At 38.8% G+C, this 15,475-nt stretch overlaps 3 protein-coding genes across 3 annotated transcripts; 1 reads left to right on the top strand and 2 right to left on the bottom strand.

The window, feature by feature from the left end:
- Window positions 2,828-3,715, bottom strand: LOC104699720 (thaumatin-like protein 1b). The gene has a single exon (XM_010415066.2). It carries the CDS (start codon window positions 3,651-3,653, stop codon window positions 2,889-2,891), a length of 765 nt encoding a protein of 254 aa, XP_010413368.1. The 5' UTR covers window positions 3,654-3,715; the 3' UTR covers window positions 2,828-2,888.
- LOC104699711 (cold shock domain-containing protein 3-like) lies at window positions 5,543-6,836 on the bottom strand. Its single transcript, XM_010415055.2, has one exon. It carries the CDS (start codon window positions 6,726-6,728, stop codon window positions 5,856-5,858), a length of 873 nt encoding a protein of 290 aa, XP_010413357.1. The 5' UTR covers window positions 6,729-6,836; the 3' UTR covers window positions 5,543-5,855.
- LOC109128321 (uncharacterized mitochondrial protein AtMg00810-like) lies at window positions 14,430-15,323 on the top strand. The gene has a single exon (XM_019234487.1). The coding sequence runs from the start codon at window positions 14,430-14,432 to the stop codon at window positions 15,321-15,323; it is 894 nt and encodes a 297-aa protein (XP_019090032.1).

Here is a 15,475-nt window from a genome sequence, read left to right as displayed (position 1 = left end):
TTTCTTCTCTAGTTCAGCTGATTTCTCTTTGATGGTGTCGTTCATCAACCTGAGCTCATTCTCCCGCTTCAAATTCCTTATGAGATGCTTCCATCAGCTCAGTTTCCTTTCTCCTTGTCTCGGTCTCTACAGTTTGCTTCAGGTCAAAATCTTTAACTTTCATCTCAAAAGTCAAAAGCAAAAGACTTCTCATATGGGGAAAGCAAATCAACCTCATTTCCTCTTGCTTCAAGCTTAGCCATTAACCCTTGATGTTTCTGCATTTTCCTCAAATACCTCCAATATATACTTTCTTATTTTTAGTAGTATGATGTATTCTTATTTTTAATAATATTTTTAGTTTATTTTGTAATACAGTTTTTTTTTATATCATGGTTTCATTTTAATAAGTAATATTTTTATTTTTAATATCAATTCATTCTAAAAAAACAAAACGTTATTCATAACTTAGATATATTTAAAAAATAAGTAACAAAAATAAATTTATTATTATTATTATTATTAAAAATAATATATATATAATGCTGTATAAATACATATTGTCTAAATACCTAAATATTATATAAATACAGTCATATATTAGTCATCAATTTTTCAATAAATTTGGTGACTACATTACGACTATTTTACGTAATCATAACAATAGTCGTAGCCTAGTCGCTTTTTGGTGACTAATTTTGCGACTAATAGTGCAGTCATTAATTTCTAGTTTTCATGTAGTGATTCAAGGAGACAAAGATGAAACCTAGGGAGGATGGCTCAAGTCTAGTAGAACGAAATTTCACATTCAAATGACAATAAACACAGATTTGGTTAACAATCACAAAAGTGTGTCACAACAACATGCTTATATGGATATATCTTTCTGTATTGGAATTTCACTTGGTCTCATTCCTTTTCCCTATGATTCCAGTCTGAGGTATTTGCAGGGGCATTTGCACTATTAGCAGCAGGGGCAGTGATCCTTACACTAAACGTGCTTCTCCTGGTAAAACACCACTGCTCTTTCTCTCTATCTCTTGTATGAGATTTACAAACCGGATTTAGATACCAAACATGAAAAATATTTAGTCTCTTCTATTATTTTAACTGAAAAAAAGAAGGTAAAACATGACAAAAAGATAAAGTGAAAGGTTTAAAAGATTCTCTGTTTTCTTCTATAATATAAATAAAATTTTCTATTTAGGTATAATATAATTGACAAACATAAAACAATGAGGGTCTTAAATTCTTTTCAAAATAAAAGATCGGAAGCGAATGTTTATTTTTTTTGTACATAGCCATGGCTCTGCTTGTATCCCGTGCAGATGTCTTTTTTGGTTTCATACTTATATACAGCTGTATCGTGTCATGAACAGGGTGGACATATAATCTTCTTCCAAAGCCTGAGTCTTCTAGGTCAATGTCTATTTCCCGTAGACGTTGGAGCGGTGATCTGTATGTTGAAAGACAATGTGATACTGAAAATGGTACTTGTATCTGTAACACTTGCCTAGAGCTCTTGGGTTGCGTACCCGTTCATGAGCTCGACTGTTAACCCGAGAAGAAAAGCACTCGCTCTATACCCCGTTTTTCTCATATATGTGTCAGTCGGTTTCCTCATAATCGCCATTAACTGAATCCAATTTTGAAGAAAAAGGAACTCATCACGGGTATCTTCTGGAATCAGCTTGGATAGAAATTTTTCATAGATACAACATAACATGTTAAATTTGGGTTTATCTTGGGTTTCTAACTAAAAACCAATTGGCAATCAGTAGATTGGCTTTAACCCTTTATATATTAATGATAGTCTCTTTAAACATCAGATGTGGGACTTGGATTGTATCCCAACAATCTCCCCTTCAAACCAAGGACCACATATGGGATTTTAACACGCCCGCTCGAGATGATAACTCCATCTCGAACCGATCCCACTTGGATCGATAATAAACTCCTTCTTGGGCCCCATTACTCGGGTTAACAAGAGGCATGTCCGTATCCACTTTTTTAGGTCCACCAGGATTTTAACCTTGGGCTCTGATACCATGTTAAATTTAGGTTTATCTTGGGCTTCTAACTAAAAATCAATTGACAATTAGTAGATTGGCCCTAACCCTTTATATATTAATAATAGTCATTTTAAACATTAAATGTGGGACTTGGATTATATCCCAACATAACATACCAACAATTGTGAGTTCTAAATTCTAATGGTCATATGTATAAACATGTTCTTTAATTTGACCCTTTTTGTTTTGGCTAAAGAAATCCTCATTTGTATGTGCCTCGCTCTCTCTGTTATTAAACTTACATTTATCTTTTTGGACATGGATACATCGAAAAAAAAATAAAACTAGAACGAACGAAAAAAAAAAAAGGTCGGTGCCGTATTGATATCACCAAACTGCACTCGCCACCCAAGAAAGCGCAACAGCCAAAACGCGCAATGATAACGCAACTGATGCTGTACCGGACGCGTCGGAAACGCTAACTGCCATCGGTTGCATACTCGGTGATGCACCCTTCTTCACTCTAAAAACATACGTAGCATGATTTACAATTTACTAATCATAAATTAAATATTTTTAAGTTAAAGTTTTGAGTTACAATGTATTATGGTTGATTTATAGTTATAATTTTGAGTTTTATATCCTTTTGTAAAATTGCTAACTCAAAAAGATAACGGAAAATCTCATGTGTTAATTAAAGTCTTTTTGTTAATTGATTATTAAAATTGCATTTAATGTAAATCACACCAAAAAAAACAAACACCAATTTTCCCTAAGATTAACATATTAAAAAATTCACTTCCTTATTTGAAAATTCAAAAAGTGATGGCGTAAATTCAAAAAAAATCACTTCCGATTTAATTTCCTTGTTTCGTAAATTTAATAATAACACAAATATTAAACTGAAGAAGGTGAAGGACAAAAAGTGATGACGTAATCAGCACCGGAGCAAGTAAAGGTGCTTGTACCGTCGTCGTAAGCGTAACTATAAGCCGTCGGACAAGCATTCTTAAAAAAAACAGCGTACTCGCTAGGCTTACACGTGTCCGGCGTTCCAAACGCGCCGCTACAGCAAAACTCCGGCGTTCCAAACGCCTCACAAGCGCTCTTGCACGCCACACTTGTCGTTCCAGCTGCTTCAACCGTTACTTTAAGCTGCTCCGGACACACACCGTTGAGATCCGCCGCGCAGCCTGCGGCGTTGCACTTACCGACTCCGATGGCTCCGCCGTTAGGGACGATTGTCATTGGTAAGTTGTAACCGTCCACGAGGCTGACATCGTAGAAATCGAGATTTTCGGCGCCGTTGAGTGTGAATTCGGCTAACGTAGCTGGAGGGATTGCTCCGGCGCCAGAACACTCGATTTGGGACGAGGCGCAGTCGCCGGTGACGCAAGTGAATCTCCCGGTGGTTTCGTTTTGGTTGCAGAGTGTGCGTCCCCATATGCGGCCGGACCAAGCGGCGGGTATGGAGATGAGTCGTGACTCGGAAGAGCTGAGTTGGAAACCGGTGGTAGGTAATGGAGCGGTGCCGGCGCCAGAGAGAAGTCCCGGCCAGACGGTGTAGTTGCACTGGTTAACGATGGTGAAAGTGGTGGAGGAACCACCATTGATGAGAAACAGAATCACAAGGAGAAGGGAAGAGACTTTAGCCAAACCCATTGTTCCGATGATATGTTTTTGTATTGTAAGATCTAAAGGAGAAGTTGGAGATTATATTTATAAGAGAATTTGGGGATTTGTGTAATGGAAAGTTCCATAAAAATAAATTTGGACTACTATATGATGAGTCGGCACATTGCAGATTCATTGATTATTTCCTTTATTTCAGCATTAAAACTTGAATAATGGAAACTGCGAATTAAGTTTTTTTATTTATTTCATTAATTCTCCCTTTTATTTTTTATTTTACGATCAAACCCCGTATATTAAGTTATCGGAGATGACTTTCTTCGAAAGAGAGACAATTAGGTACCAACGAACTTACATGGAAAAAACAGAAACCTCGTGCTCTTGCACATTTCGCAAGTTTATCGACACGGATATTATCCTCTCGGGAAATATATCTAATACTAAAATTAGCAAATCTATCTCTGAAATGAATAAAATCCTTCAATTCTGATGAAAAGGTCGGCCAATCCTCGATATTAGACGTCATCCTTAGGAGGTCTGAACAATCCGTAGTAAAAAGGACTTTATCCAAGTCCGACGCTAATAAGCACTCCATAGCCCAAATAAGGGTATCTAACTCTGCATGTAATGGGGATAAGCTTCTGCGCGATCCTTTTAGCCCCATGTGCAGGATTCTATCACCGATAGACGCAATCCAGCCATGCCCACTCCTATCCACCTCTGTATGCCAAGATCCATCTATAAAGCATACAAGGGATTCTTGAGGAATTGGGATCGAAGGTATGCATGCTTCTACTACCGNGCTTTATCCAAGTCCAACGCTAATAAGCACTCCATAGCCCAAATAAGGGTATCTAACTCTGCATGTAATGGGGATAAGCTTCTGCGCGATCCTTTTAGCCCCATGTGCAGGATTCTATCACCGATAGACGCAATCCAGCCATGCCCACTCCTATCCACCTCTGTATGCCAAGATCCATCTATAAAGCATACAAGGGATTCTTGAGGAATTGGGATCGAAGGTATGCATGCTTCTACTACCGCTGGTGCTAAGTCTCTGTTATTTGCTCTTCTCCAAACTTCTTCTTCTTGGATAGCTTTCTCCAGTGTATCTTGCGGAGATTCAGAGATATTTTCAAACACTTTCTTATTTCTTGCCTTCCAAATGTACCACATCATCCACGGGAACATTCTCAAGTTTTGATCAGTTGCACCAGAGTCTCTACCACGCCCATATAGAAAATCGAGGTTGCTATATAGGGAAGATGAAGGGAACACCATAGGATGGGAAGGGATTGTCGATAAAGCCCATACTTAACGTGCTGGGGGGCATTCAAATAGCATATGGTTTATAATTTCCTCCTCCGCTCCACATTTAGGACAATCTTTATCTCTACCAATATGGCGATAATGCAGTTGCCAAGCACCAGTCACACATTAATTCCCCCTTTTAACAATTTAACATTTTCGTTTTTATGCTATTTGTTGATGATCTTGCTAAATTAAAAACTAGAAATTTAGACAAGGTTTAGAGGAAGAAAAAGGTCTCTTTTGTTTGATAGGGAAAAAAAAAGTTATGTTTCACTTTTTGCTTATTGTGTAGGTTAATCGTATGGGATGTGTTGGGGTTGGGTCAAGGATGTCTTTAGGTATGTTATGACTCACATGTTTATTTATTGCTATATATCAATCTAAATTCATACTTTAGTTGTAGGTTCTTTCAATCTAAGGTAGGACGATCAATTCGATATAACAGCAGACGTGGGATTCCAATGCTAAATCAGGAAGAGTCATCACAAATGCAATAAGCACTACAAGATTTTCCTAAAAAAAGATCTAAGGAGACTGAAGATAAAATTTGCCCACAATAGTACAAAGAGATCAGTCAAGTTTTAGCAATCTTGGTATACAGACAGAAGTGAGCATAACAGATTACAGACTAAGATTAGATCTTTTATGTCATCACATCACACACATTGTAAAGAAAAAAACACGAAACAGCAACTAATGGAATCACACACATATCATCCAAGTCTCAAACTTATAACCTCAACAAAAGCAGTGAATAGGTTTGCAAATACCAGTCATAAGGGAAATAAGAAAAAACACCAAAAGAACCATCCTAAACGACTTTATCAATCACACTATAGTCATTACACCAAAAAGGAGCATTAGGTAGTAGAGATTAATAGAAAACAAAGAGGTATATGAACATTACTCTCTTCTTTGCTTTTAAGCAACCAAAGAACATTCCCTTGCAAAGTGACCTTCCTTGCCACAGTTGAAGCACTTGCCACTGCCACCTACACCACCGCTGCTTGCGCTTCCTCTCCGATCACAGTCACGAGCCATATGGCCAGATTCTCCACATTCGTAACAACCACCACCAGCACCACCAGTAGGTCTCTTGCTGGTGCAAACTCTGGCAATATGGCCAACTCCGCCACAGGTATAGCAAGTGTTCCCACCACCGCCGCCACCTCCAACGTTTTGCCTACAATCCCTAGCGAAATGTCCAACACCGCCACACAAGTAGCATTCATCACTGCCAGATCCACGACCACCACCTCCATACCTATTTCCCCCGGAACCACCACGACAATCCTTCGCCAAATGACCAACCTCTCCGCAAGTATAACACGGACCGCCACCGCTCTGCCTAGTACAATCCCTAGCAAAGTGTCCTACATCACCACATTTGTAACATTCACCTTCGCCGCCGCCAGATCTACGAACACCGCCACCTCCAAAGGTTTTCCCACCACTACCACCGCTACAATCCTTAGCCATATGACCAATCTCACCGCAATTAAAACAACTACCGCCGCCGCCACCACGGGAACTATTCTCTTTCTTGTTAAGAGAACCGCCGCCTGGAGCAGTAACATCGATGGCCTTAGTCTTCCCGTCGCTTCCAAGCGTGATCGCGTACTCAACCGATTCACCAACAGTCAAGCTACGGAAACCATCGGAGACGATTGAAGATTGGTGAACAAAAAGCTCTTCGCCGCCATCATCGGGAGTGATGAATCCGTATCCCTTACCATCGCTGAACCAATTAACTTTTCCGGTAAATCTCGCCGCCGATTGATCTTCCATCGCCATTAGATCAGAGAAAAAAAGGTAATCAAAGAAAAACGAAACTCGAAGCCGTTTATATCGTACAAAAGAAAGGAAACAAACCAAAAAGGGTAAAACTGAAAACCCTAAATTGCGAGATCTAATTAACTCTTAATTTCTGATTTTGACATTAAATTCGCCACGTCAGCTCCCTTATCTATCGCTGGTTGTTACACGTGCGTGCGCATTGGATCAGGTCCATGTTTTATTATCTTATGAATTGGGCCTGTTTATTTAAAGATTTATAAAGAACTGAGCATATAATATGGTAGGTTTTCACCCCATTTAAAAAAGCTAGAAAACTAAAACATCTCTAAAACATCTTTGTTTTCTTCTTTTGCATTTATCTAACTTGCTGTACTATAAAACCTATATACAAATATTAGTGAGAACAAAATTTTTAAAACAGTTTTTTTATATTAACTCTTTCAAAATTTTGTAAATTTTACTTATATTGAATGCTAGTTTGCAATTGCAGTTTACTCGCGAAAACACTGTTGATAGAATGTCTGTCTCATTCAGTTTATTTTCTTTGTATTTGTATTTTATTGGATTTGAAGTAGAGGTAGGATTGGTACCACCTTGTTTGGTTTTCAATTCTGTTTCCTTTACCAAACCTGGGCACTCTTTCTCTTCGTGTGTTAGTCGAAGACAGTATGTGCAATGCTTCTTGACCCCTTTGTAGTCCAGGGAAACAAACACTTTTCCTGCACTTGGGAATTCTACAACTGTTTCCTTTGTTAGGGGTAGAAGTCCATTGATTAACACCTTGATTGTTGCAGACGAGGCATTAATCTCAAGATCCTAGAATTCACCATGTTCCTTAGCGATTATTTGGAGCATTTCGGATTGCTAGTAGTGCTCGGAGAATCCTTGGAGTTCTATCCAGAAAGGAATCATGGATGGGAAAGAGTATGAGATTATCGGTTACCATTTCTGAAAGATGACCATCCATTGGTAGAAATGGTATGGCCTATTATCCAAAACTTTTTGCATATCCCCTTCAAAATTAAAGCTAAACTAGAAAAACCTTCTTCCAAGTTCTGTCGGCCCCAAAACTCAGGTGCACTGATTCTCCTGCGGGGCGGTGGAGAGTATCCTCTTTCCATGCATTTACCTTTCTGGTGGTATGACAATCTCTTTTCCATGACTTGTTCTTTATCAGGGTTTAAAGCAGGCTGAAGGTTTCCGAAGTTGTTAACAAGCTAATAGGTTTTTCAGAAAGGTTTTCGCATTGATGAGATAGGTTTCACAGAGGGTTTGCAAGGGTTAAACAGGAATACAAGGTTTAAAAGCACGCTAGTGGGGATGACTTACAGTGAAAAGGTAATTTTGGAGGTGAGGAGGAGCATTTGCAAGAAGGATACATCATTGAAAAACACACTTAGATCGTTAGAGCTTGCCATGGTTGGGGAAGGACCGATGAACAATACTTATTTTAGAAAAAAGAGTTAGGTGAGATCTGGTTAGAAGACTGTATCATTTTTCTTTTGTCCTCTTTAGGGAATGTGCCTAGGAGAGTTTTTAAACTCAAAGTCAAAGGAGTTCACCCTTTTAGCTTGGCACAACTAAAATGAGCTTTTTACATCACACACAATTCATACCAAAACTACTTGATAAACCAAAATCTAAAATAGATGAAACCAAACTGAACTCAAACTCGACCTAACTTGTCGGTCAAGCTATTATCTTTCATTCTTCAGAATATAAATAGTAATCGCCGACCACCTAATACAAATCATCAGTTAAAAAGACCTTGAAATAAGAAAGAGTGGCGAAATTACTTATTTGAGTAAATCTACAATATATCAATTTCTAGTGGCAAAAATAAACAATGAAAAGCTTAAATTAGTTTTACCTATTGTCCCACTTAGCATGTAACTTAAGGATGATGGTCTCTTCATGAGGAGTGATTTGTCTTCTTAAGGTCTGGTCTTAGGTAATTAACCCATCTTAACCTGCAGCTTTTGCCATTTCTCTTCAACCCGGCGAGCCTAGCCACATAGTTCTATCAGCCTTCACCGTGAAGACGCACATAATCGATACACTACAAGAAAACATGGAATCGCCGACTACAAAAACAGTTACTATACAGTCGCAAACTACTTAGTAACGACTGATTGGCGACTGACATGCGTAGTCGGTTAACAGTGCGACCCTAAAATAATCAGTCGCTAAATAGTCGAAACAAAGCTACTAATTGGCGACTGATAATTGTGGTCGTTCTTCCCTCGCCAAACAGTCGCTAAATTTAGCGACTGAATTGTAACGCTTTGGCGATCGATCTGGTTACTCATTTGTGACTGTTTTGGTTACTGTGTTGGGTACGTTTTAGTGTCTGTTTTACGACTGTTTAATTATCATGTTTTTGAAAAAATTCAGGTAAAAATGATTTCTTTGATTTTATAATACCAAAACTGATTATGAAAACTATAACTAAAACATAACAAACATGAATTTAAACAAAGACATAAGTATCAACATACATCCAACATAATAAGTTCCAGAAAACATCCAAACAATCATTACAAAAGTTTTTATGAGTTTCAGAGCAAAGAGGTACAAGAAGTGGAATCGGTTGGCATAGAAACAACATGAGTTTCAGAGCAAAGAGGTATAGCTGCTGTCATCTCTAACCTTCTTCCCTTGGACTAACACCCCAATACGTATTCCACCACCGAGTAAAGCAGTAACAACCTCTTCCACCGTCCTCTAAAACCAAAAGTATTAAGTATCATGACTAATGTTATGAAATAACATTGATCATTGCACCCAGCAGAACCGAAACATCTAAAGAGACGGACAGGAAGAGACAAATTAATCACACACCTTCAGTAAGCCTACAGTTGCTATCTCTGGAACTTCAATAGCAAGCTCCAGAATCCTAAGGGACTTGATGCTGAACTTTACTGCAAACAATGATATAACATGAGACCCACCACTACAAGAAATATGAGTTTTGTTAGCACTAGAAAAACACAAGAGTTATTGAATAGCTCAAGTCATGTTCAATAGTCCATAACAGAAAAACACAAGAGTTATTGAAACTCATTTTCGAGCATGTCCTGCAAGTGTTCATCGAGAACATAGACAAACTTCTTGAACCGAGATAGCCACTTGCACTTCTTACAACAATTTACCTTCGTTCCTGCAAACATCGGAGGTTAAAACATGAATCAAAGGTTCTTTACTTTTTCAATCTCTAGAACATTTGTTCATTTATGTGTAAAGATGAATAACTAACCAGTCCTTGACAATTTTTCTTCCTCCTCATGATCTATGGAACGCCTGCAAGATATCAACGGTATTGGATATATGGACTAACCTGCTGTCGACTACACCTGCAAACAAAAAAGTAAAATTCTTCTGTTATAGTTCTCCAATTTAGCGACTGTGTTTTAGGTCGCAACTTGCAGTCGGCAATTCCATGTTTTCTTGTAGTGATAAAGATGAAACATAGGGTGTACAACACAACACATTAGTTAAAACTTTTTGGCAATAGTAGAGAGTCTTTTTATAAAAAAGACCAAAATGATTCCAAATCAGATTGAGCATGAAGCTAAACTTTATACGTATCTAAATTTAAAGTTTTTTAAAGTTTAATATAGTTTTTTTAATTAAATATAATAAATATTTCACTTTTTAAATATTTACTATTATACAAAGCTATTCTCAAAAATAGCAACAATTTAATTTTTTATTCAAAACTTAACACAACATCTATTATTTAAATGACATAGATTTAAAGCGTATTTTCTGTAGAAATATCATGCTCTTTTTACTTGATAACTATTAGCGGTGGATTGTTATAATAGGCTTAGGCCTTACGACAAGATTCTAGAAGATACGAAGAGATAGAAGAATAGGAGATTTACATTATTTATGCCATAGACTTGCGTATATATATTTGTAATCTCTTCACTCACATAATATAACACAACACAATAATCAAAGCAAACCCTAGTTTAGCATGGTATCAGAGCCTACCTTTGCCCTGTGAAAAAAATTTGCTTTGAATAACTCATTCAGATCGTGAATCAAGCATGGCTGGAGAAGACAAGAGTGTTGGCAAACTTGTGGTCACCGATTCCAATGGTGAAGGAGCATTGATCTCACCATATTTTCTCAACACAAGTGACAATACGGGACAGGTTTTGACACCAATCCTATTGAATGGTACCAACTATGAAAGATGGTCCAAACTCATGATGAATGCCTTGCGAACCAAGCGTAAGGTGGGGTTTCTTAACGGAATTCTCAAACGACCAGTAGTTGACGGTGAAGATGCAGAATGTTGGGATATGGTGATTTCGATGATCATATGATGGTTATACAGCGCTGTGGAAGCAAGACTGCGATCATCGATATCTCTCGTCGAAGATGCCTCCGTCATGTGGAAAAGTATGAAGAATCATTGGTCCATCAGCGACGGTACACGTGAACATCAACTTCACGCCGATCTCACCACCTGCTAACAAGATGGACAAACTGTGGAAGAATATTATGCTCGCTTGAAGGTACTTTGGGATGACATAGCAGATGTTGACAAAGGTTTCTCATGTTGTTGTGGTAGTCCAAGCTGCTCATCAATGATGAAATATAGAAAGAGACAAGATGGATTGCTTATTCATCAGTTTTTGATGGGCTTAGATAATCAATGTTTTGGAACGATTTGTTCGAATCTTCTTACTCGGCTCCATGAACTCAATCTGGAGAGTGTCTATTCCCAAATCATTAAAGAGGAACGTCATCTTCAAGCAACAAGGGAACCACAAGAAAAAGGGGGAGCTGTTGGTTTTTCAGTGACGGCAGCTGCAACATCTCTACATAAATCTGGGACATGTTCTCATTGTTAAAAAACAGGACATGAGAAGAGTCAATGCTACAAAATTGTTGGTTACCCTGAATGGTGGAATGAACCATCACCTCAAAATACGGGAAGAGACAACTCAGTTCGAGGTCGAGGTTCCTTTCGAGGAAGAGGACGTGGTCGTGGCTCTCCTTTTTCCACCGCACATGTCAGTGGAACATCGGCTCCAACGACAAATACCTCCAACGCAACCCTAACCAGATTTCCACCACTCACGGACCATCAATGGAGCTCTTTAGCTGAATTCATTGACAAAAACAAGAAAACTAACGGTTCGAATCAAGAGGGATATTTTGGTAAGCGAGAAAAACTGTTTTTATATGGAACTCATAGTCGGTTTGATTTGATCATTGACTCAGGGGCATCTCATCACATGACGAGTGATATCAATCTCTTGACATAACTTCATAAGATTGACCCATGTCCCATCAAACTACCAAATGATGAAGTTACTTGGGCAACTTGACATGGCACTCTATTCCTTGGCGGGAAATTAATACTCCGTCATGTGTTCTATGCTCGGGAACTGTCAATTACACTTATATCGGCTGCACAATTGTTGCGTGATATCGCTAGTGCTGTTGTTTTTACTAAACAGTTTTGTGTGATACATGACCAAGCTTCGAGGACTTTGATTGGAGCGGGAACTGAATGTGATGGGGTTTATCATTTGGCTGGAGCTGTGGTACCTCAGTCAAATCGCGTTACGACAGGGGATACAAGGGAGTTATGGCACAGAAGAATGGGTCATCCTTCATCGAAAGTTTTGAGTTTCCTTTTTAATATTGGTGTTTTCAAAAGTAGTATTAGTGCTTTGGAGGAATGTTTTGATGTTTGCTTTAGAGCAAAACAAACTCGTGTCTCGTTTTCCGACAGTTCAAATAAAGATGATGATTTATTTTCTTTAATTCATTGTGATGTTTGGGGACCCTATAGAACAAAAAGTACTTGTGGAGCAGTCTATTTTCTTACTATTGTCGATGATTTTTATCGAGCTGTATGGACACATCTCCTTCTTGAAAAATCATCTGTCTCTACGGTGTTGAAAAACTTTGTGGCTTGGGTTCTTCGGCAATTTGACAAGAAAGTCAAGACTATGAGAACCGATAATGGAACCGAATTTACATGTCTGAGGTCTTACTTTGCAGAAAATGGCATCAATCATCAAACTTCTTGCATCTATACACCACAACAAAATGGGAGAGTTGAAAGAAAGCATCGACACATCTTGAACGTTGCGCGTGCTTTGCTCTTTCAAGCAAACCTACCAAGGAGTTTTTGGGGTGAAAGCATTCAAGCAGCCACATATTTGATTAATCGAACACTGTCCATTCTTCTTCAAGACAAAACACCCTACAAACTCTTATTTCATAAACCACCTGCGTATGATGACATTAAGACGTTTGGGTGTCTGTGTTATGCAAAGATTGTTCGCCGTTTGACTGATAAGTTTGATGATCGCAGTACTAGATGTGTTTTCCTCGGCTACGTTTTTGGCAAGAAAGAGTGGTTTGTGATGGATTTACAAACTGAACAAACGTTTGTATCTAGAGATGTTATTTTTCACGAGGATTGTTTTCCTTATCTCAACAGTACTCCTGCGAATGAAGATGATAGAGGTACTGCTGCTCCTCAGGGGGAGTTTCTTTATCTCCCAGAAGATAGTTTTGTTATTTTTATCCCAAGGATGGTCGATTCGGATACAAGACCAGTCGATCCCTTGCCACCTGCCAAGCGAGAGCTTGATTGATCCGGATTCACGACCAGTCGAACCATCAGATGTTTCTCCCCAGCCTCAAGATGTTGGACCAATTGATTCAGACACAAGACAGATCGATTCTTCAGATGCTTCTAAGTAATCTCACGACGATGAATGACTTGATTGGGATTCAAGCTTGGTCGATCCTTTGACAAACTCTTCTGACAATCAACAAATGGATACCGACTTCGTTCTTGATGACCTTGGACATGGCAAATGCACAAAAATACAGTCAGTACTTCTTGAGCCGTATGTTACGTATTCTGGCACACGCCTTGATAAACCCCCTCAGGCGTCGTCCCTCTCTCTTCAATTATCCTCAAGTAAGTGTCTATATCCTCTCTCTGATTATGTATCACTTGATCGCTTCTCTCCTCCACAACAGCTGTTTTTGGCCTCTATTAGTGCCAACTTCGAACCTGTTTCTTTTCAAGAGGCGACGCGTGATCCACATTGGCATAATGTCATTGACAATGAGGTTGGTGCACTTCAGGAGAATCAGACTTGGGACACTACAACATTGCCAGAAGGGAAAACTGCTATCGGTTGCAAATGGGTTTTTCGTATCAAATATAACTCGGATGGTTCGATTGAACGGTTCAAAGCTAGACTTGTTGCGCTTGGTAATCGTCAAAAGGAAGGGACTGATTATAATGAAACCTTTGCTCAAGTCATGAAAATGACTACAATTCGCTCTTTGTTGAAAATTACTGCCACTCGTGATTGGGAATCGTTTCAGATGCACATGCATAATGCTTTCTTACATGGTGATTTAGAGGAAGAGATATAAATGAAGCTTCCTCCTGGTGTCACCGCAACAGAACCTAATCAAGTATGCAAACTTAAAAAGTCATTATATGGGCTCAAACAAGCTCTACGGTGCTGGTTTGCAAAGCTTTCTAATGCTCTTTTAGCATTTGGTTTTAAATTCAACTACACGGACTCTTCTCTCTTTACATACTCAAAAGGCAGTTCTTGTCTATATGTTCTGATATATGTGGATGATTTTATTGTTGGAGGTAACGATGCAGCTTTAACAACGTAATTTAAGAAGTATATGAGTGAGTGCTTTCATATGAAGGATTTAGGTCCTCTGAAATTCTTTCTTGGGATTGAAGTGTCTAGAGGAAAACAAGGAATCTATATATCTCAACGCAAGTATACGTTGGATATCATCTCTGAATGTGGACTGGTTGGTGCTCAACCCATTGATACTCCTATGGAACAAAACCACGCTCTCGCTAAAGTTGACGGCGAGTTATATTCTAATCCATCTCGGTATCGCCGGTTGGTTGGACGTTTGGTCTACTTGGCTCTTACTCGTCCAGACCTTAGCTACATTGTTCACCTCTTGGCACAACTTCTTGCAGAACCTCGACAACGTCATTGGGAAGCGGCTGTTCGTGTTGTTAAGTATTTAAAAGGAACGTGTGGGCAAGGCATCTTGTTTAGCAAAGATTCTGACCTTCATCTTGATGCCTATTGTGATTCTGACTACAATTCATGTCCCAAGACGCGTCGCTCCTTTTTTGGTTACGTTGTTTTACTCGGAAAATCACATATTTGCTGGAAAACCAAGAAGCAGAAAACGGTCTCGATGTCTTCCGCCGAAGCTGAGTATAAAGCTATGGCTTTTACATATCAGGAAATCAATTGGCTCAAGGAGTTACTACTCCTGTTTCAGGTTCCTCATTCAGAACCCATTACTCTTCATTGTGATAATAAAGCTGCTCTTTATATTGCAGCCAATCCCGTGTTTCACGAACGGACAAAACACATAGAAAAAGATTGTCATTTCGTTCGTGATGGTATTAAAGAGGGCATTCTATCTACTAAACACATTCGTACTATAGAGCAGTTGGCTGATTTCCTGACCAAGGCCCTTAAACGTCAACAATTTCTGTATTTATTTCGCAAGATGGGTGTTCACGATTTTCACCTTCCACCTTGAGGGGGAGTATTAGGCGGCGGATTGTTATAATGGGCTTAGGCCTTACGACAAGTACGAAGAAATAGAAGAATAGAAAATTTACATTATTTATATCATAGACTTGCCTCTTCATTCACATAATATAACACAACACAATATTCAGAGCAAACCCT

The sequence above is a fragment of the Camelina sativa genome, chromosome 1, assembly GCF_000633955.1.
Source record: "Camelina sativa cultivar DH55 chromosome 1, Cs, whole genome shotgun sequence".
NCBI classification, from domain to species: domain Eukaryota; kingdom Viridiplantae; phylum Streptophyta; class Magnoliopsida; order Brassicales; family Brassicaceae; genus Camelina; species Camelina sativa.
The sequence above is the reverse complement of the archived record's forward strand: the minus strand, read 5'-3'. Positions and strand labels throughout refer to the sequence as shown.

Coding starts and splice junctions, on each gene's coding strand:
- LOC104699720 (XM_010415066.2), bottom strand. CDS start 3,653: ATGGGTTTGGCTAAAGTCTCTTCCCTTCTCCTTGTGATTCTGTTTCTC.
- LOC104699711 (XM_010415055.2), bottom strand. CDS start 6,728: ATGGCGATGGAAGATCAATCGGCGGCGAGATTTACCGGAAAAGTTAAT.
- LOC109128321 (XM_019234487.1), top strand. CDS start 14,430: ATGAGTGAGTGCTTTCATATGAAGGATTTAGGTCCTCTGAAATTCTTT.